This window comes from Hyperoodon ampullatus (genome assembly GCF_949752795.1).
Source record: "Hyperoodon ampullatus genome assembly, chromosome: 2".
In the NCBI taxonomy this organism is placed as follows: domain Eukaryota; kingdom Metazoa; phylum Chordata; class Mammalia; order Artiodactyla; family Ziphiidae; genus Hyperoodon; species Hyperoodon ampullatus.
The window spans coordinates 17,625,725-17,652,187 of NC_136915.1; the positions used below are offsets into that span (position 1 = coordinate 17,625,725).

At 52.5% G+C, this 26,463-nt stretch overlaps 1 protein-coding gene across 1 annotated transcript; it reads left to right on the top strand.

Annotated features, from left to right (window-relative positions):
• Positions 1-5,410: 5,410 nt before the first annotated feature.
• ALPL (alkaline phosphatase, biomineralization associated) lies at positions 5,411-24,849 on the top strand (the record flags this gene model as incomplete). The annotated part of the gene is made up of 11 exons (XM_079698640.1): positions 5,411-5,471; positions 10,055-10,174; positions 10,472-10,587; positions 11,733-11,907; positions 12,690-12,865; positions 16,345-16,488; positions 18,696-18,765; positions 20,875-21,009; positions 23,099-23,290; positions 23,759-23,878; positions 24,584-24,849. 11 exons carry the CDS (start codon positions 5,411-5,413, stop codon positions 24,847-24,849), a joined length of 1,575 nt encoding a protein of 524 aa, XP_079554766.1.
• Positions 24,850-26,463: the final 1,614 nt, after the last annotated feature.

The window sequence follows — 26,463 nt, forward strand, 5'->3', positions numbered from 1 at the left end:
AACTCCACTGATCCTACTGTTTTAACTTCTAGTTTTAATACTACTGCCACATAGATATTGCCCCACCACTCTTTATAACTTCCTTCCCCTAGTTATGGACCTAGAGGTTGCCCCCAAATCTTCTAATCATAAGCCAGTGTTAAAGGGAACATGCCAAAAGTTTCTTCAATAAATATGATGGTTCTGTAGGTTTTTTTGGATATATAAAGTCTTCATCAAGTTAAAGAAATTATTTCAATTCCTGGTTTTCTGAGGGCTTTTATCATATAGTTCTCTACACCCCCATTCCCTCTTCTTAAATGATCTTGTAAGTTTGATTAAGGCTTTAAATGCCACCTTTATGCCCAGGGTTCCCAAGTGTATACCACTAGCCAAGAACTCTTTCCCGGTTGCCAGATGCCTATATGCAACGGTCTGCTTAACATCTCCACTTCATCTTAAACTCAACATGTCCAAAAACACGTTCCTGATTTTCCCCACCAAATTTACTCCACCTCACACCTCAAAACACTGCCCCTAATGCTGAAAGGATGAATGCTTTTCCTCTAAGATTAGGAACAAGGTGAGGATGTCCACTCTTCCCTCTCCTATTCAGCATGGTGCTGGAAGTCCTAACCAGCACAATAAGGCAAGAAAAAGAAATAAAAGGCATAAAGATTGGATAGGAAGAACTAAAACTGTCCCTATTTGTCAATGACATGATTGACTACACAGAAGATGGCAAGGACCCAGGTTCAGTTCCTAGTCAGGGAACTAAGATCCTGCAAGCTACGCAGCACGGCCAAAAAGAAAACAAAACAGAAAAAGGACTTCCCTGGGGGTCCAGTGGTTGAGACTCTGCACTTCCACTGTAGGGGGCAGGGGTTCGATCCCTGGTCGGGGAACTAAGATCCCACATGCTGCATGGCGTGGCCAAAAGAAAAAAAAAAAGCAATGCTATTTTAATAGCTCCCCCCAAAGTGCAATACAACAGTATAAATCTAACAGGATCTGTATGATGAAGACTATAAGATTTAAACGCACAGAGAGACATACTGTGTTCATGATTGGAAGACTGAACATTGTCAAGATGCAAATCTTCCCCATATTGATCCACAGATTTAATACAATATCAATCAGAACTATACTGATGGGGCTTCCCTGGTGGCATAGTGGTTAAGAATCCTCCTGCCAATGCAGGGGACACGGGTTCGAGCCCTGGGCCGGGAAGATCCCACATGCAGCGGAACAACTAAGCCTGTGCGCCACAACGACTGAGCCTGCATGCCACAACTACTGAAGCCCGTGCACCTAGAGCCTGTGCTCCGTAACAAGAAGCCACCGCAACGAGAAGCCCGCGCACCGCAACAAAGAATAGCCCCCACTCACTGCAACTAGAGAAAGCCCACGCATAGCAACGAACCCAACGCAGCCAAAAATAAATAAATAAAATAAATAAATAAAAAAATTTAAAAAGCTATAGTGATGGAGAACAGACCTGTGGCTGCCAGGTACAGGCATGGGCAGCTTCTGACTACAAAGCAACAGCACAAGAGAGTTTTTTGGGCTGGCAGAACTGGTCTCTATCCTGATTGCGATGGATATCCACGTGGATATCCATATCCACGAATCTATCCATGTGTTAAACTTCAGAACCTTCATCCTGTAGTTGGTGAACCAGAATCCCCACCCTTGGAGGATCACCGTGGTAACCTCGTTGCTAATTCTGTAATTGGCAGCTTAGTGGCTAGAGTTCAGCTCTGCTACCTGCTTGTTTGTAACCTTGGGTGAGTCACTTTTCCTTTCAGAGCCTTGTTTTTCCTATCTACAAAGGAGATCATACATCTCTCTCTGTATACCACATAAGTTATTATGGTGAACATTTTATCAGTGTCCTTTAGGGATTGTTCATATAATCTCTCAGAGAGTAGTGTTTTTATTTCATTGAAGTATAACATACCTACAGCAAAATGTCTATACCCTCAATTGACAGCTTGTTGGATTTTCAGATTGAACCCACCCATATAAGGCAGAGAGTGCCTTTTTTGTTGTTGTTGTTGTTCAATATTCACTTTCTTGTCGCTGCCATAACAAATGACCGTAAACACAGTGACTTAAAACAATACAAAGTTATCCTCAGTTCTGGAAGTCAGGAGCTCCAAGAGAGTCTTCGGGGCTGAGAATCAACACATTGGTGGGGCCACTCCCTTCTGAGGAGGCTCCAGAGAGAATCCACTTCCTCGCCTTTCTAGCTTCTGGAGGCTCCTGTATTTTTTGGCTTGTGGCCTTTTTCTTCAAAGCCAGTCGCTTAGCACCTTCCTTCTATGAATCTTCTGTCCTCACTCAGCCTTCTCTTCTGTGTCAAATCTCCCTCTGCCTTTATCCTGTCTTGTCATACCCTTAGTTGGTTTTTATACTTTTAAAAAAATTCTTTTAAATTGAAGTATAGTTGATGTACAATATTATGTAAGTTACAGGTGTACTGTATAGTGATCCACAATTTTTAAAGGTTATTTTCCATTTATAATTATAAATTACTGGCAATATTCCCTATGTTGTACAATATATCCTTGTAGCTTTTTTTTTTTTTTTTTTGGCAGTACGCAGTCCTCTCACTATTGTGGCCTCTCCCGTTGCAGAGCACAGGCTCCGGACGCTCAGGCTCAGTGGCCATGGCTCATGGGCCCAGCCACTCCGCGGCATGTGGGATCCTCCCAGACCGGGGCACGAACCCGTGTCCCCTGCATCGGCAGGCAGACTCTCAACCACTGCACCACCAGTGAAGCCCTGTAGCTTATTTTATACATAGTAGTTTGTACCTCTTGATCCCCTACCCCTATATTGCCCCTCCCCCTCCTTGGGTTTTATACTTTATATCAGCGATCCCCAACCTTTTTGACACCAGGGACCGGTTTTGTGGAAGATGGTTTTTTCACGGGCAGGGGGGGAATGGTTCAGGCGGTAATGCGAGCGATGGGGAGCAGTAGATGAAGCTTCACTCGCTCGCACGCCGCTCACCTCCTGCTGTGCGGCCTGGTTCCTAACAGGCTGAGGACCAGTACCGGTCCGAGGCCTGGGGTTGGGGACCCCTGCTTTATATCATTACAATCACACTATATATACTCTCGGGTCAGCTTCCTTCACTCAGCCTCACCTTTGCAAGATTCATCCATGTTGGTGTATGGAGTTCTCAATTATTCATTCTCATTGTTGTGTGTGGATTGCTTTCTTGTGAACCCACACCATGTATTTATCCATCCTGCTGAAGTTGGACAGAGTTTTGAAGCCATTATGAACAGGGCTGATACGAACATTCTTATTTATTCTTTTGGTGAACACGTGTACATTTCTGTTGAAGTTAAATGGGTCAGAGGGCGTGTGTATGGTGTCACCTTGGTAGTACTGTCAGTTTTCCAAAGTGGTTGTACCAATCTACACCCTACCAGCAGTGAACAGATACTCTGGTAGTCCCAATTCCTTGCCAACACTTGGACTTTTCTTCACACACAAAGGGAGGATTTTGGGGTGATTCCTCCCTACCTCCACTTCTTAGAGCACTGACTTTCAATTGATGACGTAAATACTTACTATGGCAAGCACTGGAGTGGAAACAAACAAGGCAAAGTCTCTGCTCTTAGAAGCTCCCAGTGTGGTAAGTGAGATGGACCAGGAAGGAATTACTTTCAAAACAGAGAAGTACATGCAGTGATTGTATTGATATTGTATATCAATTTAATAACTTTTTTTCTGATGTTAGAATTTACTCTAGTAATGTTTGGAAACTAAAGTAGACTTAAAGCATTAGAAGTCATCTGAAATCCCACCACTCAGAGTTAAGTGCTGTTAGATGTTAGACGAAAGGTATTTCCTTTCAATTCCTGTGCTTTCCTTCCTGCCACCTGTCCCTGCCCCAAGCCAGGTTCTTAAGGAGCCAGGTGGACAAGGAAGGCAGTAGAAAAGCACCGGAGTGCACTTAAGAAAAATTTTTTTTTGGCCGTACCTCATGGCATGCGGGATCTTAATTCCCCAACCAGGGATCGAACCCGTGCCCCCCTGAAGTAGAAGTGCAGAGTCTTAACCACTGGACCACCAGGGAATTCCCTCCATGCACATTTTTAAGGTTGAATCAACATGCCTTTTTCCAGTTAGAGTGGTTTCTTACCTAACAGCCCACTCTGTCTAACGGTAGAATGTTGTGTATCACTGCCATTTCCCACAACAAATGAAATGATCATTTTTATCTTGATTTTGGTGGAAATAATAACATTATTTCCCAGTGAAACTCTTGCCATTTAAAATTCCTCATCTTCCAGCAACATTTATACACAACAGGGTTAGTATTTACATTTCGCAGCTGCCAATGGGATTATCCCATGTGATCTTAACAGGATGGCCACCATTTAAAAACATTCTTAGGCCATTAATACATGCTCATTTTAGGCAATTTGGAAAATTTAAAAAAAAAATTAAAGAAGAAATAATCATTCACAGTCCTACTACCCAGAGAAAACCAGTTAACATTTTGGTGTATTTCCTTCCAGTTTTTTTTTTAATAACATTTTTTTTAAAAATTATAAAGGTAACATCTCAACACAGAAGGAAAATTTGGAAAATGCAAAAAAGACAATGAAAAAAATAATGAGTCATCTAAAATGTCACTGCCCAGAAATGGCCACACTTATAAGACAATCTTTTCCTGTAGGTCCCTCCTATAGTTTTTATATCTCTCGCCATCAATGACAAGCTGTAGAACGTAGCACATATAGTTGTCCTGTAAGAGCAAATGTAGGTGTCCCTGTAAGAAAAGGTGGACTCTTTGTTTTGTCTCTGATGTGCTTGGGACATGGGTACTTCAAGGCTAAAGGCTGATGTTCTAGAACAGTGCTTCTCAAAGGGGGGTCCACGAACCAGCAGCAGCAGTAGCTGCAGCACCTGGGAGCTTGTTAGAAATGCAGTTGGAGTCTCTGGGCGAGGGGCGGAGGGTACTGGAATCTGTTTCAGCAATCCCTCTAGAAGATTCTGATGCATGCTGCAGTTTGAGAAGCACTACACAGAAAGTGAACTCTGGTGGGTTCTGGGCTTCAGGTGGATTGAAAGTGGGAATTCACTTGGGAAAGGAGAAGGAACCACTTTGCAGCATGGAACTCATTTATGCCTATACAACTGTTTATGTGATGAAGCTTCTTGAGGGAGGGACCACCTAGGTTTTGCATCTAAATGCCTAGTCTCTTGTAATAGGTGAATAATGAATGAATCAACGAATAAATAAGTGAATGAACAAATGAATTCTGGAGCTGTGACCTTCATGTCTTTTTTTCTTTTTTCTAGGATTGGAACATCTATTAACTACTGACCACTGGCAGCCCACCCTTCCCATCCATATCCATCATACCTCTGGGCTCCAGAGATAAAGCAGGTCTTGGAGTGCACCATGATCTCACCATTCTTAGTCCTGGCCATTGGCACCTGCCTTACCAACTCCTTAGTGCCAGGTAGGATTGGGGGCAAGGGTGGAGGGAGGGGGAGACATGGTGCAGGTAGCATAGGATGAGGGCAGTGTCTGTGTTCAGGGTCATGGAACCATCCAAAGTATTTAAGAGCTGGAAACAAATGTTCAGAGCAGGAAATCCCAGCCTCTACATGTGCTAGTGTTGGAAAGGTCACTCTTTTTCCCTTTATATTATTCTTTAATTGGGGTTTCTATTCTCTCTTACCTCAAAGAATCTGAAATAGAACTTATTCTATAAACTCTTCCAAGTCACGGTATGTTAAGTCTCCTGTTGGTTTCGTCTGCTTAACTCTCCCTCATGATAGTACATTTCCTTATATTTTGTAATTCTTGCTTGTAAACTCACCTTCAACAGTTTTTTTTGTTGTTGTTGTTTTGTTTTTGTTTCCTGTTGTAAACTCGTACGAAAGTGTTTCTACAGTGCAGTATTGTGTTTGATTCTTCAACGAATTCTATGAGAGTACTTATGTTAATTTCTCAGTTTTTGGTTCTTACACTATAAATTCAGGCTCAGATTTGGAGTTGAGTTCACATTTTTATGACTGGCTTTCTGTCCCCATCCCTTCCATAGCTCCCAGGCAAAACATGTACCTGAAAAGTTTCAGCCTAGACTTGTATTTGGTCTGACACTGCAAGGGTCCTTCAGCCTCAGCTCCTGTTTACCTTTCTGGTTTTGAATACCCTCTGAATTTCTGCCTCCTGGGGGTTTCCCTTCCCCCTTTTCTTCCTTTTTCAAGTAATATACTGTTCTTGACTTTTTTTTTTTTTCAGCATTTTAGTGTCTGTTGTAGAAGGGGAGCCCTCCTTGGCTCAGTCCGTCATGTGGCTGGAAGTCCCCACTTGCCCTCCCCGAACCTTAATTTCTCCATCTGTCCAGTGGAGATAATAATCTCTCCTCCTTAGGGCTGTTGTGGGAATTATAAGGGACAGTCACAGTGCAGGCAGGGAGTGGGTGCTCATAGGAAGAATATATTTCAACAGATGAGGGAATTGGGATTCAGAGAAGGGACTGGCCCTCCCAGGTCACACGGTAAGTCAGTAGCAGCCCTGGGGACTGAACCTGAGCCGCTAGATTCCCAGGCCACTGCTCCCTCTGCGATCCCATGATGCCTTTCGGCTTGTGTCCTTGGGGGCCCAAGGTCACTCTGGGACCGAGTCCCTGCTTTCTCAGCACTCACAACCCGCCTGAGTGAAAGGTGAGCAGATGGATGAAATGTGAGAAGATGAAAAAGTGACAAAATGAAAAATCTTCAAATATTCAGGGCTTCAGTTTTTTGTATGTTTCATTTTAGTCATTCTGATGAGTGTGTAGTGGTGTTACATCATAGTCTTTAACTTTTTTTAAAAAATTAGGTGTAACTTACAGCAAAGTGCACAAATCTTAAATGTATAGCTTGATGAGTTTTGACATATTTTTGTACCCATGTAACCATCACCCGGATCAAGAAAGAATATTGATCATGGGACACCAAGGGCCTTCCTGTGCCCCTCCCAACCACTGCCCCCGCCCCGCTCTGCCCCAAGCCAGAGGAAGTGACTAGGCTAACTCCTGAGTTTTGCCTGTTTTGAGCTTCGTATAAATGGAGTCATACAGTACGTACTGACAAGCACTCTTCACGTAGCATTCATTACAGCACGAGCATTTCTGAGTGTCATTTAATGGTCTCCAAAAACAATGGCCTCCTGATACTCAGTTGTCCAAAGCCACCATTGCTTAAACCAGTCCTCTGACAATAAAGTCAGTTTGACACCCACTGAACCCTTCTCGGACCCTGGGATGACGCTGGTGAAAAAGACAAGGGCTCTGCCAGAGTCCCAGTCCTTCAGCGAGCAGGCACAGCAGGGAACTGGCAAACAGGTAACAGGGCTCACCTGAAGAAGTAGCAACGGGAACAGGGAGGCTGATGGCAGCCCAGCCCCAGGGGTGCTGTGCCAGGTGCTAGGGGGAGGGCAAGGTGGGTAGAAGTTCATCACCACCCAGATGGCACCCAAATGTCCAAAGAAGCTCCTTGACCAAAGCCCTGGCACCGTGGTATGGGGGAGGAAGGCGGGAGGGAGATTGAAACCCGCCCAGAGCTAGTGGGGTCCCTGATGAAAACCACTAGCCCATGGAGTTTGGGGTTAGCAGATGCAAACTGTTACATGTAAAATGGAGAAACAACAAGGTCCTACTGTATAGCACAGGGAACTATATTCAGTATCCTGGGATAAACCATAATGGAAAAGAATATGAAAAAGAACGTATCTATGTGTATAACTGAGTCACTTTGCTGTACAGCAGAAATTAACACAACACTGTAAGTCAACTATACTTCAATTAAAAAATAAATTTATAGGACTTCCCTGGTGGCACAGTGGTTAAGAATCCGCCTGCCAATGCAGGGGACATGGGTTCGAGCCCTGGTCTGGGAAGATCCCACGTGCCGCGGAGCAACTAAGCCCGTGCACCACAACTACTGAGCCTGCGCTCTAGAGCCTGTGAGCCACAACTACCGAGCCCATGTGCCACAACTACTGAAGCCCGCGCACCTGGGGACCGTGCTCTGCAACAAGAGAAGCCACCGCAATGAGAAGCCCACACACTGCAAAGAAGAGTAGCCCCCGCTCGCCACAACTAGAGAAAGCCCGCATGCAACAATGAAGACCCAATGCAGCCCAAAAGTAAATAAATTAAATAAATAAATAAATAAATTTATAAGAAAAGCTTATATTTGGAAATAAAACAAACCCAAGTTTTTAAAAAAAAACAGTGGCTCAGGGCATTTGCCCAGGCTTTACCTCACTTGATCCTAGAACTGCCTGTGAGTAGCTATGTCCTCCTATTTTTCTGGGGCAGAAACTTGAGTGGCAGAACTTGCCTAAAGGCGCACAGCTGGATGGAAGGGCCAAGGCTCTCCGGGCTCCAGCCAGGGGCCTCCACCCATGAGGTCTGAAATTGGGGAGCTTCAGAAGAGAGATGTGGCGCTGGGGGCTGCCAGCGTGAAGGTGGGGGACTAAGGGATCAGGGTAGGGATGGGACCTCTAGGGGGAGAAGTGGGGCATGGATGGGTCCCAGGCTTGAGGTGGAGAACTGCTTCCTTCTGTCTCCTTGCCTGCGCTACCTGCCCCAGGCAGGAGCACAGCCATGGAGATGTGTGGGTTTTCTGTTCCCCAGCGGCTCAGTCTCAGAATCCTGTTTCCTCATTCCGCAACGTGGAGGAAGTAATGGTAGCCGCCCTGTAAGGCTGTGGGGAGGGGAAGGCACTGTTGCCATGTACGGGGCACCTGGCACGAGCCTGGGTACCGTGAGTGTGTAAGAAAGGAGAGCTGTGCTCTTCACCCGCACAGCATGGGCCTGAGGTAGGCCAAGGGATGAGGCCTTTGTCTTCAGCCCATGAATGTGTAACATGGCCTTGGACAGGACCCTCCCACCTCTGCTGGCCTCAGCCTTCCATCCATGCAGTGGAGGCCACTGAAAGAGAGAATCCCCAAGGAGCTCCCCTCTCTAGGCTTCTGTACTTCGATGGGCAGGTTTGATGGGGCCCGAGTACAGAAGACAAACCAACAGATGGTGGCAGGGACCCCGACCCCCGTGGACAGGGATCCCGGGCCTCTGCTTGGAAGAAAAGGGGATTCCAGGACTTACTGGGGTCGGGGGGCATCGATCCTGTCCTGTGGGTCAGGTGTGTCGCTTGCCTTATCTAAATCCCGTCCTCATGAAGACCCCGAGAGGAAGGTACAAACACCTGCATCTGACGGGGAGGAGACTGAGGTCCAGGGAACTCACTTGTCCACACAGCTGCTGCTTGGCACAGATGCGGTTCTAACTGAGGACTGTCGGGCACTAGAGTGTTCTTTCTGCTGGAGAATTGACGACTAGACTCATGGACATGAGAGAGAGAGAGAGAGGGCATTCCTGGTTCCCCATTTTTCTCAGGCTTAGGGACACAGAATGTCTTCTTTGCTAATTTATCCTTACAGGAGTGAGGCTGTTTTTGGCTACTTTAAGTTTGATACGTTAAACAACAGGCAAGTCTTGCTTTCCAGCACAGCTAAGTAGCTGTTGCTAAGTCAGGTTCCTGCGGAGCCTACTTTAATGAATAAGCCAAGCAGAGTTTATAATTGATGGCTGGATACATCTGGGGGCTCCTGCAGTTGGAAGTCGTTTGTCTTCTTGAATAAGTTAAACATCACCCTCCTAATTGTGCTAGCGCAATTCATTTGCTGCCTTAGCACAATGTCTCTCTGCTGGGTGGAAGGAAAGAGCCTGGGCTTTGGAGTGAAGCCCAGCTCTGCCAGTGTCTGCCAGGGCCGTGTGGCCTTCTTGGGCAAGTCGCTTGGTGTCTCTGAGCCTTGGTTTTTCCAGTCTCAGATGTGGGTAGAAGACCCAGGGTCCACAGGCTCGTTTGGAGGATGGGACTGGCATAGGTTTTGCAGATCTCACGACGGCTGTCTCAGATGGGCAACGACTGCTTCCTCTGCTGAGTCCAGGCAGCCTTCTGCAGTGAGAAGCTGGCGTCTGTAGTGGCTGGGGATGGGAAGCTGCCCCACCCCCTCCCAAATAACTCTGCCTCTCTGTCGGTACAGAGAAAGAGAAAGACCCCAAGTACTGGAGAGACCAAGCTCAGCAGACCCTGAAAAATGCCCTGAAGCTTCAGACTCTCAACACCAACGTGGCTAAGAATGTCATCATGTTCCTTGGAGACGGTGAAGCCTGGGGGCCCAAGGGAGGGGCTGGATGGGGGCCCAGGGAGCCAGGCAGAGGTGAAGGTGGCTGTGTTGTAGAGGCTGGGGCCCTGGGGGCATGTTGAAGAGGATAGGACCCCGAGGGTCTCGGGAGGGAAGGAGGAAAGGGGCCACCCAGTCATGCTCTGGTGCCCACTGCTCAGCCTGCCTTGGCACCTAACTCTAGGGAGCTCTGGGTGCCCAAGAGGGCTGATTGGAGAGGCTGGGAGCCCGAGAGACTGAGCCCCCCTGACCCCAGCCCTCCGCCCCCCGCCACAGGGATGGGTGTCTCCACGGTGACGGCGGCCCGCATCCTCAAGGGTCAGCTCCACCACAGCCCGGGGGAGGAGACCAGGCTGGAGATGGACAAGTTTCCCTACGTGGCCCTCTCCAAGGTGAGCTCCAGCCCCAAGCCTCCCACCTCTCAGGAGGAAAGGGCAGGGGAATGGCATTCGCTGGAACGCTCAAACCTGCTGGCAATGCGGTCAGCCCTCCTGGGGACTCTGTGGCCCCTCTGTGAAGTGAGGACAGTAGCGGCTGCTTGCCAAGACTCTGGGGATTTCAGCTCATTGATTTCAAAATCTATTGACGCATAACATACATAGAGAGAAGTGCACCGGTGTACAGAGTGAATTTTCACAAACTTTGCACGTGTCTGTATGACCAGCATCCAGGTTGAGAAACTGAACATGACAGCAGCCAGGGGTCCCCCCGCGTCCCCCTCCAGTCCTTGCTCCTTGACTTCTAACACCATAGATTAGCTGTCCCTGCTTTTGTATTTGACGTACATGGGATCACGCAGTGTGTACTCTTTGCATGGGGTTCTGTTACGTTCGTTCTCTCCCAAGGCGGCTCAGATGGAAAGTGGTAACTTTGTTTCTGGTGTTGTAGTTACTGGTGGCGGTGGTGTCACATAATAAAGGTCCTTTAGACACTCTGGGCCAGGCCCTGGGCTCCCTTCTGGGGGAATAGCAGGGACTGTAATGTTTTCTGGCCTTCAAGGAGCTCTCAGGCTGGTGGGGCAGGGAGACGGGCAGATAGTTTCAGACCAGAGGTCTGAATAGTGGAGGGGGGTCCCCATTTCCCCATCCTAGATCCTGCCTCCCCCTAACTTTCCCTCCCCTTCCCCAGCCTCCCTCACTCCCTCAGGAACCCCCTCACTCCCTCAGGAACCCCCTCCGTCTCCCTTCTCCATGGCTCACCTGCCTCCGCCTCCCCCTTGCTGGCTTCTGCAGCCCCAGACCCAGAGAGAGCTGGCCCAGCCCCCATTTCTCTGCCAACTGAGTCTCCACATGTTGGAACATTGCGTTTCCACCCCTTCCTGCTACCCTGGCTGCCAGGTCACAGGGTGTGGGCAGGAAGCAGGCAGCTAGGTGATCCTGTGGCTCTGGGGGGACCTCGGTGGGTAGCAGGGCTCAGCCAAGGCCGCGGGAGGCCTCTGTCTCCCTCATGCCCAGGCCCCATGGTGTGAGTGGGGGTCAGAGGGCAGCAGAGTGGGCCAAGGCCGGGCCACCTCCTGACCCTCCTTTCCTGCCTGCAGACATACAACACCAACGCTCAGGTCCCTGACAGCGCAGGCACCGCCACCGCCTATTTGTGCGGGGTGAAGGCCAACGAGGGCACTGTGGGAGTGAGCGCAGCGACCCAGCGCACCGAGTGCAACACCACTCAGGGCAACGAGGTCACCTCCATCCTGCGTTGGGCCAAGGACGCAGGTGAGTGGGGCGAGTGGTGGGGAATGGGCCTGGCTCTGTGGCCTGTCTGAGCCTCTTTCCAACCGTACAATGGGGAGAGGGTAGAAGATGCTCTCCAGGGCCCTTCCCGCTCTGAGGTTCTGGGCCTCTGTGAAATAGTCATGGATTCCTTTCCATGACAGCGAAAGCTAGTGGTTTAGGGGGTCACTCAGGTGTGCATTTGCTCCCGGCTCATTTCCCTGAGTCTATTCCTTTGACTATGAAATGGGCATGAAAACATAGCCCCCTCCCAGGTTTAGTGTGAGGAAGGTCAGGGACGAGCCCAGCACTGTTCCCGTGGGAGTCCAGTAAATGTCTCCCCCTTCTCCCTTCCTCCTGGGAATTGGGAGGCCCTGGCACATGCCCCCAGGGACTTTGGAGTCAGGCTATGAGGCCGGCTGACATAGGTGACAGAACCACACTCCACCTGAGAGCCCTTCGGAGGGGCCCTTGTGTTCCTGCAGGGCAGCCGGGGGGCTTCCTGCAGCGGGGAGCTCTGCAGGGTCCTTGGGGGAGGAGAGGGCTCCAGCCCAGGTGTTCACAGCTCAAGGGCCCTCAGGACGGTCAGGGAGGGTCACAGAGGCAGAGTATCTGAGCTGCCCGGAAATTTGGAAGCCACCAACCCCACCTTTAGTACTGATGGGGAGACTGGGGCCCAGGCAGGCAGCAGAACTGACCTGGCTTTAGCTAGGAGAGGGAGGGGGAAGACAGCTTGGACACGCCCATTTCCAGACGAAGCCAACCCCTCCTCTCCCACACCCCAGGGAAATCCGTGGGCATCGTGACCACTACGCGAGTGAACCACGCCACCCCCAGCGCCGCCTACGCCCACTCTGCTGACCGGGACTGGTACTCGGACAACGAGATGCCCCCGGAGGCCCTGAGCCAGGGCTGCAAGGACATCGCCTACCAGCTCATGCACAACGTCAGGGACATCGAGGCGAGTGCGGGAGTGCAGCCAGAGTAGGGGCTCGTGGGTCCGAGGCCTCAGGCCTAGACTGGCCCGGGAAAAGCAGTTTGGCCTGGCTCCCCACACACCTGGGAGGGCTCCCAGCCCATGAGGGGATTTGCGGTTGGGGCAGGGAGGCACTGTAGGATTTCTCCGCGGGGGTGCTGAGGGATGAATCCTGATGTGGCCGCCACCACACCTCAAGAACCAGGCGCCCAGGGATTATTCTGTAAATTGGAAACTGGCGCTGCACTGGAGCGTGGGGGTGACACAGTGCCATCTCAGGGGAGTACCTTCCCTGTACATTCCCACATGCACAGACAGGCACGCGTCCCGTGCACTCAGGCAGCATGCCCAGAGAAAAGGTGGTATGGGCCGTGGTTAGCCCGAGCTCTTACTTTTAAAACTTGGGTTCCAATCCTTGCCCTGCTGTTTGCTAGCTGTGTGACCTTGGGTCAGTTACTTAACCTCTCTGAGCCTTCCCTTCTACAACCCTTTTGTGAAATGTACCTACCTTATAAGCCCATTGCAAGATCTAAATAAAATAATCCCTGTAGAGTTTAGCCCTGGGCCCAATGCCGAGTGAGTGCTCAGAAAGTGGTAGCATTTATGCACGAGCAGCCACATGTCCCTGCCCTGAAACACCAGCTTTGACATACAGAGCAGGCTTAGCACATGTGCACCCCAGCGTTGTCCACCTGATGTTCAGATGGGTCCCTACTCTCTGTTCTTAAATGAGAACCTCTGGCTTGTTCCCTTTTCAGACTCTTGTTACCTACTGCCAGGGGCCGGTGAGGGAGTGAGGGGACTTTGGCCCCCAAGCCTAGAATGGGGGTTCAGTGAGGCTCAGAGAGCCCCCAGGTCCCTCCTACCCCTTACTTCTGTTTCTACCCCCACCAGACAAACTTCCTGGCTCCAAGACCCACCCTCTGCCACCCATGCCATCCCCCCAATTTCTTTTTTTTTTTTCCTTTTTTTTTTTTTTTTTTTGCAGTACGCGGGCCTCCCACTGCTGTGGCCTCTCCCGTTGCGGAGCACAGGCTCCGGACGCACAGGCTCAGCGGCCATGGCTCACGGGCCCAGCTGCTCCGCGGCATGTGGCATCTTCCTGGACCGGGGCACGAACCTGTGCCCCCTGCATCGGCAGGCGGACTCTCAACCACTGCGCCACCAGGGAAGCCCCTCATCCCCCCAATTTCTAGTGCCACCTGGCCCCTCTTCCAGCCCCTCATTTTTCTGAGCTGTGGACTGAGTTGCCCCTCTCAGGACACGGAGTCCCGTTGATCGCTCCTAGCAAGTGACCGTCTCAGGCAAAGCCGCCGTTCTGACTTTGCCTGAACCTGACTCACATCCTGGGACAAGTCGCTTCCCCTCCCCAAGCCTCAGTGTCCCCACCTGTGCAACAGGGGCAGAGAGCCCCACCTGCCCCCTCGCAGAGCCGCTGGAGGCTGAGATGAGGTCATGGATGTGAGAACATTTGTTGTACAAGCACAGGGTGTAATTACGGGGCTGCTCTTGAGAGAGAGATTTGGCAGCAACAGCCTGAGAAGGGGACAGGAGCTTAAAGGAAGGCTTCTGGGGTGGGGGCGGGCGGGGGGAGGGGTGTGAACTGGGTTTAGGGGGGTGGTAAGCCGCAGAGGCCACTGGGGGATGAGCTAGGGCGTGAGTGGGGAGGTGGGACAGCTGTGAGGACCGCCCCTCCTCCCTTTCCTCTCTCAGCGTCCTCGTCCTCCTCTCTCCCCTCTGCCCCTGCATCAGCACCACCCCAAAGCCCCCCAGCCCCCAGGCTGTACATGAAACAGAAATCCTGGTGTCCGCCCTGAAAATAAATATCTTTTGCTAAAAAAAAAAAGAAAAAAAGAGAGAGAAAAAGCAAAATGAAAGACACAAACCCAAACCCCAAAGCCAAACAGCAAGTCTGTTATTTGGGAGTTTAATGAGTGTGTGAAGTGCCTGCTGGGGCTGGAAATGATGAGGCTCTAGGCAAGAAGATTGGGGGCTTCATTTTCCATTCTGAAAATGCCAAGGGGTCAGGTTCTGTGGGAACAATATGGGGAGGCGGGGGGCCCGTGACCCTGGGTCCCCTTCTCCTTTTTTAACAGCCTGCCCTGCCCCCAGAGCTCCTGGCTGGAGCTGGCAGTGAGGAACTTGGAACTACTTGGATCTCTACTACTTCTGGCCGTTGAGAATACCTTCCACGGGAGGCCAGCCCCAGGTGCCGGGACTGCACTGCGTCACTGCATTTCCTCCTGGGACAGTCCAGTGGCTGGGACGGCCCTGTGTGTGGGCGTTACTTCCATTTTATAGTTGAGGAAACTGAGGTGCAGAGAGCTTAAGTGACAAGCCCTTGGTCAAGATGCAGTAGAGTCAGATTCAAACCCAAGTCTGACTTCAGAGCTCTTTCTGGTTCCCCAGGATCCAGGCTGGTCCTGGGGCCAGCGTGTACCCCTCACCTGTACCACCTGTACCACCGGCCTGGACTCCTGGCTCCCCCTCCACCCTGTGGAGCCTGGGTTCTGAGGAGGGAGCTGGAATGGAAGGTTGAGAAAGATGCCCATGAAATGCCAGTCCCAGGACAGTGGATCTGAGGCCAGCCGTCACTGGGTCTGCTCTCCCAAGGTGTCAGCCAGGGGCAGCGGCCTGGGCTGACGCCCACGGTGACAGGAGGACACCGGTGTGGTGGTCACTGCAGGCGGCGGCTATTATGCTCTTGGCCCCCGTTTTAAAAATAGCCAGGACTTCAAACATGGACTCCCCAGGAAAACAAACAGTCCCGTGTCCGTCTGCCCAAACGGGTCAGCACAGTGGGTAAAATTAGCCTGGCGGTGACTACACAGACGTGGGTACTGGCCCGCTGTTTGCCAGGCTGCCAGCTGGGCTGCCCCAAGACCTCCCTGGCTGTGGGGGGAGGAGGCTCTCAGAGTCCCCATCCTCAGCTCCATGGACGCCGCAGGGCCCTGGTGCCGGGGCTGGAGGAGCCTCGGGTTTGAATCCTGGCTCTGCCCCTCTCTGGCCGTGTGGCCTTATGGACAAGAAATCACATTTCTACACCCATTTCTTTATTTGGAAAACAGGTGACACGGGTTCCCTTACAGCCTCGGTATGACGTTGAATAAGATCATGTATCTCAAGTCCTTAGTACCTGACACACACTCTGTAAATGGTATTATTCTCACAGAAGCCCAAGTTATGCATCGGGCTTCTGGAAAGCGGAATAAGGGAGGTTAGCTCCAATATTTCACCCAGAAGCCCAAATCACAGTCCCAATAGCCTCGTGATTTCATCCCTGCCCCCGAGCTGGAGAAGTGGAGGCTCGGGGAGGGCAGGGTGGACTGGAGCCAGGACTCGCCATGCTGGAGAAGCTTCCACTCCACCCGCCGGGCCTCCAGGAGCCCAGCTCTCCAGGTGGGGCCTCTGGAGCCTCTGGATGTCATGGCGCCCTGGGCTCCTCATGGCTGTGTCCCCTTTAGGTGATCATGGGGGGCGGCCGGAAGTACATGTTCCCCAAGAATAGAACCGATGTGGAGTATGAGATGGACGAGAAGGCCAGGGGCACGAGGCTGGACGGCCTGAACCTCATCGACATCTGGAAGAGCTTCAAACCGAAACACAAGGTAGCCTGTCAGGGGGCCTGATGGCTGCAGGGTACGCCTGCAGTGGGCAGGGCTGCGGGAGCCCTCTCTGAATCCGTGTTCATTTCTGTAGAATGGGGTCATAATTCTTACCTCAACGGGCTCCGAGGGCCTTACAGATATATGAATGGCACATAGTAGGTGCCCATCAATTCCTTCCTTCAAGACCACAGTGAAATACCTTCAGGCAGTAAGGAGGAAGGTGGGCCAAGGAATAACCTGCAGAGACATTCAGTCCACCTGCACCCCTACTGTGTGCAGGGCAAAGACATTCAGTCCACCTGTACCCCTACTGTGTGCAGGGCAAAGACATTCAGTCCACCTGTACCCTACTGTGTGCAGGGCCCCTGGCTAGGCATGAGGCCCGAAGGATTAGTCAGATAGTTAAGGAAACGTGGAATGCTGTGTGCTTGGATGGCGAGACGCCCAGGAGCTACGGGAACCCAGAGGGGACAGACCACAAGGGTGGGGCTGAGAAGCCCTGAAAAGGGGGAGGAGGGGGAGGAGGCAATATTGGGAGGGTCTTGCAGGCAGAGGTGGCAGGGAGGGGCCGGGCTGGGCACGTGCTGGCCTGCTGGAGCGTGGGAAGACCTGGGCGCTGGCTCCCTGGAGCAGCTCTGGCCCTTAAAATCCGTCTGCCGGCCGCTGGGCCTGGGACAGCTGGGGTCTGGAAATGACTGCGGTCAGGGCTGAAGACAGTGGGAAGCAGCCTAGCAGCCACTTTGATGTCACTCTGGGGTTGGGTTTCTGAGGGTTCCAGCACTGGCCCCCGGGGAGGCCTTGTGGGATAGGGCTGGGCCAAGAGCGAGGTGGGGGGTAGGGGCTGGGGAACAGCCCCCCGGGGCTGGTAGGGGTGGGACTGAGCTGCTTTGAACCTTTCCCACTCCTGAGTCAGCTCAGGCTGGACCAGAGCCCCATCCCAGCCCGAGTCAGAGAGACACCGCCACTCCCAGCCTCAGTTTCTCTACCTGGAACATGGGACCAGAGCTTATCATTTTTCTTGCCCAGGCAGGGGGCTTACCCTGGAGCTCAGTCTAGACACCAAGAGGGAGAGAGACGCCCACATCACTGGACCGAACAGGGTATCACTTTGAGGTTTCAGATAAGCCACACATTCTTCGCAAATCATGCCTTAGTGTGGATTAATCTGTGTGTCTCAGTGTCCTCATCCGTAAAATGAGAATACAGTACCTACCTTGTATGGGTGATGTGAGAGACAAATGAGATGACATAGGAGAATCACCTCAGTGAAGGAGGGGAGCTCCACTTTCTTAGCCTTCCCACCCTGCTTCCCAAAGCAGCCCCTGAGGTTCAGAAACCTCTGATCCCAATGCCATTGGCCAGAGAAGGCAAGGGGCTCTCTAACGGACACACAGCTGATTCCTGGTGGTTCGGGACCCCCCCAGTCTAGGCCTGAATGGTGCCATCATCAGGCAGGCTGGCCAGCCCCTTTCCCATGGCCTCTATGCCCTGGGGAAACAGCACTTCCTTTATCTCCCCTTTGGATGGGGTCCCCAGCGCAGAGCTAGGGCTTTGCTTCCTCCCTGGCTCTCCACAGCTCTCCGAAGACACAGCGCCCATACCTCTCAGCGGGCACTCAGGCCGCCTGTGATCTGCACCTCCCTCTTTGCTCCCTGATCCCTCCCTGTGCTTGGAACGCTACTCCCTGACCCCAGGCTGATCAATTCCTGCTTGTCCTTCAAGGCCCCATTAGGACATCAGGGAGCTCTCTGATCCTGCCTCAAGGCTCACAGTGGTCTCTGGTCTCCAAATTCTCATCTCCCTGCATTAAAATTTCCCATTTATTTGCCATTTCTTTTTTTTTTTTTTTTTTTTTTTTTGCGGTACGCGGGCCTCTCACTGTTGCGGCCTCTCCCGTTGCGGAGCACAGGCTCTGGACGCGCAGGCTCAATGGCCATGGCCCACGGGCCCAGCCGCTCCGCGGCATGTGGGATCTTCCCGGACCGGGGCACGAACCCGTGTCCCCTGCATCGGCAGGTGGATTCTCAACCACTGCACCACCAGGGAAGCCCTATTTGCCATTTCTTGAAGGCAGGGATGGTAGGTCTTTGGGGAGGGATTTTAAATGACTGAAGAGAAGCAGTACATGCCGCAGACTCTGAGACCAGCTGGGGTTAGTCCTTCCGACTTCCCCAGCCCCGCGTGGCTGACACAGCCCTCCTTCCCAGCACTCTCACTATATCTGGAACCGCACCGAACTCCTGGCCCTCGACCCCTACACCGTGGACTACCTCTTGGGTAAGTGGAGGGGGGTGGAGTGGGCATCCAGCTGGGTGCCCCGGGGACGTGGTCCCAGGCTGCCCCCCGCTACTTAGGGACCTTTGCCCTCAGGCTCCAGGGCCTGGGAGGGGTGAGGGAGGGGTTCTGGTTCATAGAATTAGACCTGAAATCTGCTGGCTGTGCAGGGTGAATAGCTCCATTGAGCACAAAGGGAAACAAAGCTCAGAGAAAGGAAACGACTTCTGGCATGCCACACAGCCAGTTAGAATTAGGGCCCAGGTGAGTTTGAACCCTGGCTGGAGCTGGGACTTAAACAGATCCTAGACTGAGGAGCAAGGGGACCCAGAGCCAGCCCTGCTGTGTTGCCAGGGCAGAAGCCAGCTAGATTGTCACCAGTGGTCTTGACTGGGGGGGGGGGGGTGCCCCCATTTCCCCAGGGAGTGGGAAACAGGTGTGGGGCCTGGGGGTGGCTCCAGGCCAGGTGGAATGAGACCCTGAGTGCCACCATGCAGACATCTGGGTCCTCCTTCCCTTCTGGCTATTGGGCCAAGCAAGTGGTGGCAAAACCTCCTGCAAATCTTTCTCAAGGAGCACAGCCCCTGGGTCCTGGGTGTGTCACTGGAAATTATGGGCTTAGAGCTGGGCACCTGGAGGATTCCCTCAGATACACACACAGCTCTCTACTTGCCTGGGTCACACAGCACACACCCCATACCCCACACTGGCTGTGTAGTTATGCATGTACCCATGGAGCAAGAAAGTTCTGTTCATGGATCTTAGAGCCAGAGTGCTGGGTTCAAATCCAGCTCCTACCACCCATGAGCTGTGCAACCTTGGGCAAGTGATTTCTCCTCTCTGTGCCACAGTTTTCTATAAAATAAGGATAATGAATCCTCCGTAAAATGGGGATAACAATAGGGCCTACCTCAGGGTTGTCATGAGGATTAAGTGAGCTAATATATGTTACCTGTTGCTGCATAACAAATTATCCCAAAACTTTACAGTTTAAAACAACTGTAAAGTTGTTTTATTTATAATGATTGTTGAACAGTTTATTCCTTCACAGTTTCTCTGGGTCAGGAGCTTGCGAGTGATTTAGCTGGGTCTCTCGTGAGGTTGCAGTCATCTGAAGACTTGTCTGGGGCTGGGGCTTCCAAGGTGGCCCACTCATATGGCTCATAACTTGGTGCAGGCTGTTGGCAGGAGGCCTCAGCTCCTTGCCACATGAATCTCTCCATTGAGTTGCTTGAGTGTCCTTACAACGTGGCAGCTGGCTTCCCCCAGATATGTAAGAGTATGCAAGGCCGAGGCCACAATGTGTTATGCCCTGGCCTGGAAGTCACACACCATCATTTCTACAGTGTTCTGTTGGATACACCGGCTAGCCCTAGTCAGTGAGGGAGGGGCACACACGGGCATGAATTCCAGGAGGGAGGATTATTGGGCACCATCTCAGAGACTGGCGCCTAAGTGCTTCCAAAGCACATAGGACAGCGTGTGGCACAGAGTAAGCACTCTGTTAATTGGAGCTCTTGCTTGGCTGCATGCACTCATGGAAGGGCAAGGTGTTCTGGAAGGACATCCAGAACTGGAAGCACCAACCCAGTACCTGTGGAATCGTGTGACATGGGTAAGAAATGGATCACTCTCCTTACTTCACAAGGGAAAAAACGGAGCTCGGTGAACAGAAGGGACAGTGACCCCAACCCTTCTTCTGTTTCACTGCACAGGGCACTGAGCCCTTCAAGCCTGACCTGTAAATGACATGTAAATACACACCCAGGCTGCCTTGTTGAGGCCAGGACACAGTCCTCTGCCATGTCCAGGGCTCTATGGGCTCAGGGTGGGCTGATGGATCACAATCCCAGGTCTCCCACTTAGCAGCTGAAAATAGCAAGGTACTAAACACCTGAGGCTCAGTCTCCTCCTCTGTGAAATGGACACGGTAGTCCCTCTCACCATGGCATGGCTAAGAAGATGAAAGGAGGAAGCACGCCCAAAGCACCTGGCACAAGTCAGGCCCGCAAGAGCCACCAGATGAGCTTCCATCCCCCCACTTTACCCCCAAGCTGTGTGTGGGGAGCCTGTGCTCCCTGAGACACCCACATCCTCCCGGGTCCTCCTCAGGTCTCTTTGAGCCAGGGGACATGCAGTATGAGCTCAACAGGAACAACGTGACTGACCCTTCACTCTCCGAGATGGTGGAGATGGCCATCAAGATCCTGAGCAAGAACCCCAAAGGCTTCTTCTTGCTGGTGGAAGGTAGGGGTCCAGGGCCTGACTGCAGGGCCACTTCCCTGGGAGCTTCCAGATGGGTTCAGGGATAGGGCAGTCCAGCTCTCAGAGAGAACTGTCCAGTTTGGGGATGAGCAGGGAGATTCCTTTAGGGAGATGGGTTGTGGAGGGAGGGGGGGAAAAGGGGGCGGTGCTGAAGTTCCCAGCCCAGCAAGCAGCTCTCCTCTGGGCGTGGAGATGGCGCATCTGGCTTACTAGTCCAGGAAGGCTTCCTGAGAGAGGAGGCAAGTTTCTTCCTTTTGGAAATACCTCCCTAAGGCCTGGCTCTGGAGGGGTGTGCAGGCCCCTCAGCTTCATTCCTCCCAAAAGACAAATCAGCAGGCCCCGGTAGACAAATGTGCTCTTAGCGGCTGCCTGGCTGGGCCCAAGGACGCTGGCCCAGGGTCCTCCTCTGTAGGACGCCGGCCCAGGGTCCTCGGTCTGTAGGAACCCTCGCAGCTGGACAGCAGACCTCTGATGTTACTGGGCCCGTGTGGGAACAAGGTCAGAGAGGAGAAGGCCCAGGGTGGGCCCTGGTATATCCTGGGGTCCCCTGGGTTGGGAGAGCCAGACCCTTCAGGAGGCAGCGGTGCTGTATGCCGACATTCCTGGGGTTTCCCAGCACTGTTGTGAGGCCCTGGAGTCATTGTCCTGATGCTGCCACCCACTGCCTCTGTGACCTCTACCTGTACCTTTCTGTAAAATGAGGCCAAAAATAGTCCCCCTCTCCAAGAAGGGCTATTAGCATCCATTGAGTTCAGAGACATAATGTACTTGGAACAGGGCCCAAAAGAGAATAAATCCTTGATGTTTCTGTTATTATCATTATTATGATTACACAGTAGCGACGTCAATCACAATAGGAAGTGAGAGGAAATGATAAAGCTTCTGGAATCTTCCAAGGTTCTGACAACTATTGTCTTCCATGTTCTAAATGGACACACACACACGGACGTATTTGCACACATCCTCTCACCGCACACACGCACATGCTCAGGCCCCTCCGCCCTCCAGAGGCCAGCGGCCGCCAGCCCAACTTGGCAGCTTTCTTGCCAAGCCCCGGGGTTCCCACTCAAGCACGGCGGTCTCGGCCTGGCCCTGAACGGGCCTCTGATGCTGAAGAACCAGCCAGGAACCAGTGGTGGTGAGCACGGGCTCCCCCGGGAGTGGTACTCTTTGTGAGCGGGGCCAAGACTAGGCCTGCCAGACCAGCTGCTCCCAGAGCCACAACAAAGGAGGGACCCACCCTGCCAGCCTGCCGGGCCAGAGTGGTGAGGCCCAGGCTCGCAGGAAGGATGGCGGCCAGGCGCCCAGGCTCAGGACCCTCAGAGTTGGGAGTGTCCACCAGGCATCGTCTTCCTGTTTGAGATGGAAGGTGTTCTCTGAAGTCACACAGCCTTAGCCGTGACCTTTAATCCAGGCTTAGCGCCAGGCCTCCTGTGCTCATCTGGGGGAGGTGGCATGAGGTGCAGGCTTCCCCAGGCCTTTATGGAAGGCTGCTGTAGGCTCTGCCCAGGCATGGAGGGTTTTTCCCCTTTAGGAGCGTGCTTTACCCTCGGAGGGGATGTATTCAAAGCGGAGATGGAAAAACAGGGCTTTACAGTGAGTCACACCTGAATTCAAATCCTAGCAGATCCCACCTTGGACACATCACTTCCCACTCCCGGCCTCAGGTGCTCCATCTGTAAACGGGGCTAATCATACCCATCTCTGCCCACGGTTGTGAAAGGGAAACAAGACATCAGCTTATGATGCCTGGCACCTAGTAGCCATTCAGGCATGTTGGGTCCCTTCCCTACCTCTCCGAGGTCTTCAGGGCCACCAAGCAGCTGAAGAAGCAGTGCTGGGAGCAGAGTGGGGTGGTGGATCTGCTTTAAACCCTGGCTTTGCACTCTCATGCGTGGGCCTGGGGTCCAACAACTCGCCTTCTGAGGTACTGTGAAGGTCGAATGGCTGTGTCAAATGCCTGGTGTGGTGCCTGGCCCAGGGGAATCCCCTGGCCATCACGGGATAGGAATTGGGGGTCAGATCTCCTTCCCCGCCCCCTCACTGGAGGCCTTTGCCCTGGTGTCCCAAGGGGGAAGGATTGACCACGGGCACCATGAGGGCAAAGCCAAGCAGGCACTGCACGAGGCGGTGGAGATGGACCGGGCAATCGGGCAGGCAGGCATCATGACCTCCGTGGAAGACACGCTGACCGTTGTCACCGCCGACCACTCCCACGTCTTTACCTTTGGCGGGTACACCCCCCGTGGCAACTCTATTTTTGGTAGGTGGGCCTCCATTGGGGTGGGCACTGGGCACTCCCAGGGTCTGCCCTCTGGGAGCAGGAGTGGGGTGGGAGATCTGGCAATCCCAGGGCCTGGCACGTGTGAGACTCAGAATTGGGTAGGGAGGAGAAGTCACTGACAGGTGGGGGAACACATGATGGGGGATGGAGTGAAGTGATGCCTGGGTGGGTGTATGGGTGGCCACCTGGATGATGGATGGGTAGAAAAGTGAGAAGGAGGATGGATTAATGGACAGGGGAGAGGAGAGGATGGATGGATGGATGGAAGGATGGAAGGGCAGACCAACAGATGGGAGGATGTGGGCACAGTGAAAACTGAAGGATGACTGGTTGGAAATAAATTGGGTTTGGAAGGCGGCTTCCTTGAAACGGGACCCAGGGGTTGCCAAGCTGGGGGCTGGGGACTGTACTCCAACATGACCCCTGGACCAGTGCCTCCCTGTGCAGGTCTGGCTCCCATGGTGAGTGACACAGACAAGAAGCCTTTCACTTCCATCCTGTACGGCAACGGGCCTGGCTACAAGGTGGTGGGCGGTGAGCGAGAGAATGTCTCCATGGTGGACTACGGTAAGACTGCAAGGCCCGGAGCTGGGAGGGGACAGGGCACCCCTTTAGGGATGAGCTTGGAAACCGTGTAGTCCTGTGGTTAAGGCTGGGGGGGTGGTTTGTCTCAGAATAGCCAGGACTTGAGTCAGAACAGCATTAATTTAAATCCCTCCTAAAATCTAGCAGCTCTGTGACCTTGGGCAAATAACTTCACCTTCCTCAGCTTCCGTTTCCTCCATATCTACCTCCTAAGTTTGTCTAAAGGACTAGATAGATCTGATGAGCTTAGCATGGTGCCTGGCACGTGCAGGTGCTTGCTATGTTACACTGTCATTTTTACTGGCTGTATAATATTCCAGTGTGTGAGTCTTCCCAGTCTGCTTATCCAATTCCATATTGTTGGATGTTTGTTCATGATGTCCCCAGGGGTCCCTGGGGGCCTAATGGCACAGCCAATGGTAAGAGGCTCTCCTGGGTTGACTCTTCCCTTCTAATCCTCATTCTAATCGGATGAGGTCTGAGGGTTGAGAGTGCAGCCTTCTGTGTCAGAACAGACTCAGGCCCAAATCTTGTGGCCTGGTGCGAAATGACTTCCCTCCAGTGAGCCTCAGTTTCCTCTTCTATAAAATAGGGGCATTCAAGCCAACCTGGAAGGGGCACAGGGAAGCTACTGCATAGTGCCAGGCCCCTGATAGGCTCTCAGCAAGTGTTTCTTCTGGCCCGCAGCTCACAACAACTACCAGGCACAGTCCGCCGTGCCCCTGCGCCACGAGACCCATGGCGGGGAGGACGTAGCCGTCTTCGCCAAGGGCCCCATGGCACACCTGCTGCACGGCGTCCACGAGCAGAACTACATCCCCCACGTGATGGCTTACGCAGCCTGCATCGGTGCCAACCGCGACCACTGTGCCTCCGCCAGCTTGTCAGGCAGCCCCTCCCCAGGCCCTCTGCTGTTCCTGCTGGCCCTGCTCCCCCTGGCCATCCTGTTCTGAGGGCCCAGGGCCTGGGCATCTACCAGCCCATGACAGATGGCTGGCCTCCCTCTCCCAGTGCTGCCCACTCCCCGGCAGCCCACACCTCAAGGGGCGGGAGGCAGAGGCCTCCACAGCCTCTGCAGCTGCCAGAAAGGGGACCCAGGAAACCAAAGTCTGCCTGCTGCCCACCTCGCTCCCCTCTGGAAACCTCCACCAGTTGCTGGCCTCCAGCCTCTGCCCCCACCCGCTGCCCCTTTGGCCAACAGGGTAGGTTTCTCTTGGGCAGGCAGAGAGCATAGACTGCAGAACTTCTCAAAGCATCTTATTTTTCTAGCAGACATATTTCTCCAGACCCAGAGGCCTTGGAGCTTCTACGGAACATTCCGGAACATCCCTCCCACTCCCCTCTCCTTCCCTCTGGAACCCACCAGGCCACACCAGACTCATGTCCCTGTCCCCAAGCCCAGTCCTAACTGCAGGGGAGACCAAGTCCTCCTCCTCAGGATGGGGGTTTGCTCACTCACTCATTCCAAGGCTGCCTGGGGCTCCCAGGAAGTCAGCTCCTGGGACTGGCCGTCCAGCCCAGGGTGGCCCAGGCTGGGAAGGGCAGCCTGGCAAAGCAGACACTTCCCAGCTCTGAACACACGTGCCAGCTCCTCTCTGAAGTGACTCTCCTGTTTGGAACAGCCCCAAATTTTTCTCTTTTTGATGTTGGTTAAAAGGGAACACAAAACATTTAAATAAAACTTTCCAAATATTTCTGAGGACAGAACTGAGTCTTTGGGGTCAGTGAGGAAGAGACTGAAATAAGATCATTTCTCTGGGAAGAACTGGACTCAGGGCCCAGGAGCACAGGTGGGGTTGGACGGGGAGAAAGGGGTCTCCTGCTGACCTGGGGACTTCACCGCTCATTACCTGGATGACTTTGGACAAAGTCCTTTGTGTCTCTGCCTCTCCATTTTCTTATCTGTAAAATGGGAGACAGTCCACTCTGGGGTTGCCATGAGGATTAAAGAAGACTGCCTCTGTGCCCTGAAACCCATGGCAGGAAGGCCTTCAAGGGCACCGGGACACCCTTGCTGCATGGCACCCACAAACAACTGCCCACCCTGGCCCATTGTAGCTGTTCCTCCATTCATTCACTCAATAAGCATTGAGTCTGAGCCAGGCACTGTACTAGGTCCTAAGAATTTAGTGGTTGCCCTCACAGAGCTTCAGCCTAGATGATTGTGATTTTTCCATTCCTAATTGTCAAGCCTGGGTACCAGACTCAAGATTACACCTGATATTGGGGGTATACAGAGTTCCCCAAGTTTGCTCCTCTTTCCTCAATTAGAATCAAAGTCCCAATAATGATACTAATCCTAACAATGAATATTGATCATTTACCATCTGCCAATCTCTGTGCTTGATGCTTGTATGCATTCAGTTCATTTAATCCTCACTAGGAAGTAGGCCTCCATCATCCACATTTCTAGATGATGAAGCCAAGGGTGCAGGAGGTGATGTGAGTGCCCAAGGTCCCTCAGGTTGTGGAGCTGGAATTTGATTACAAAGTTCCCATACTTAATGACACCCTTTATTTATTTATAATGCATTTCCAACCTCCTGCCAACCAGGTTCTGAGGCAGC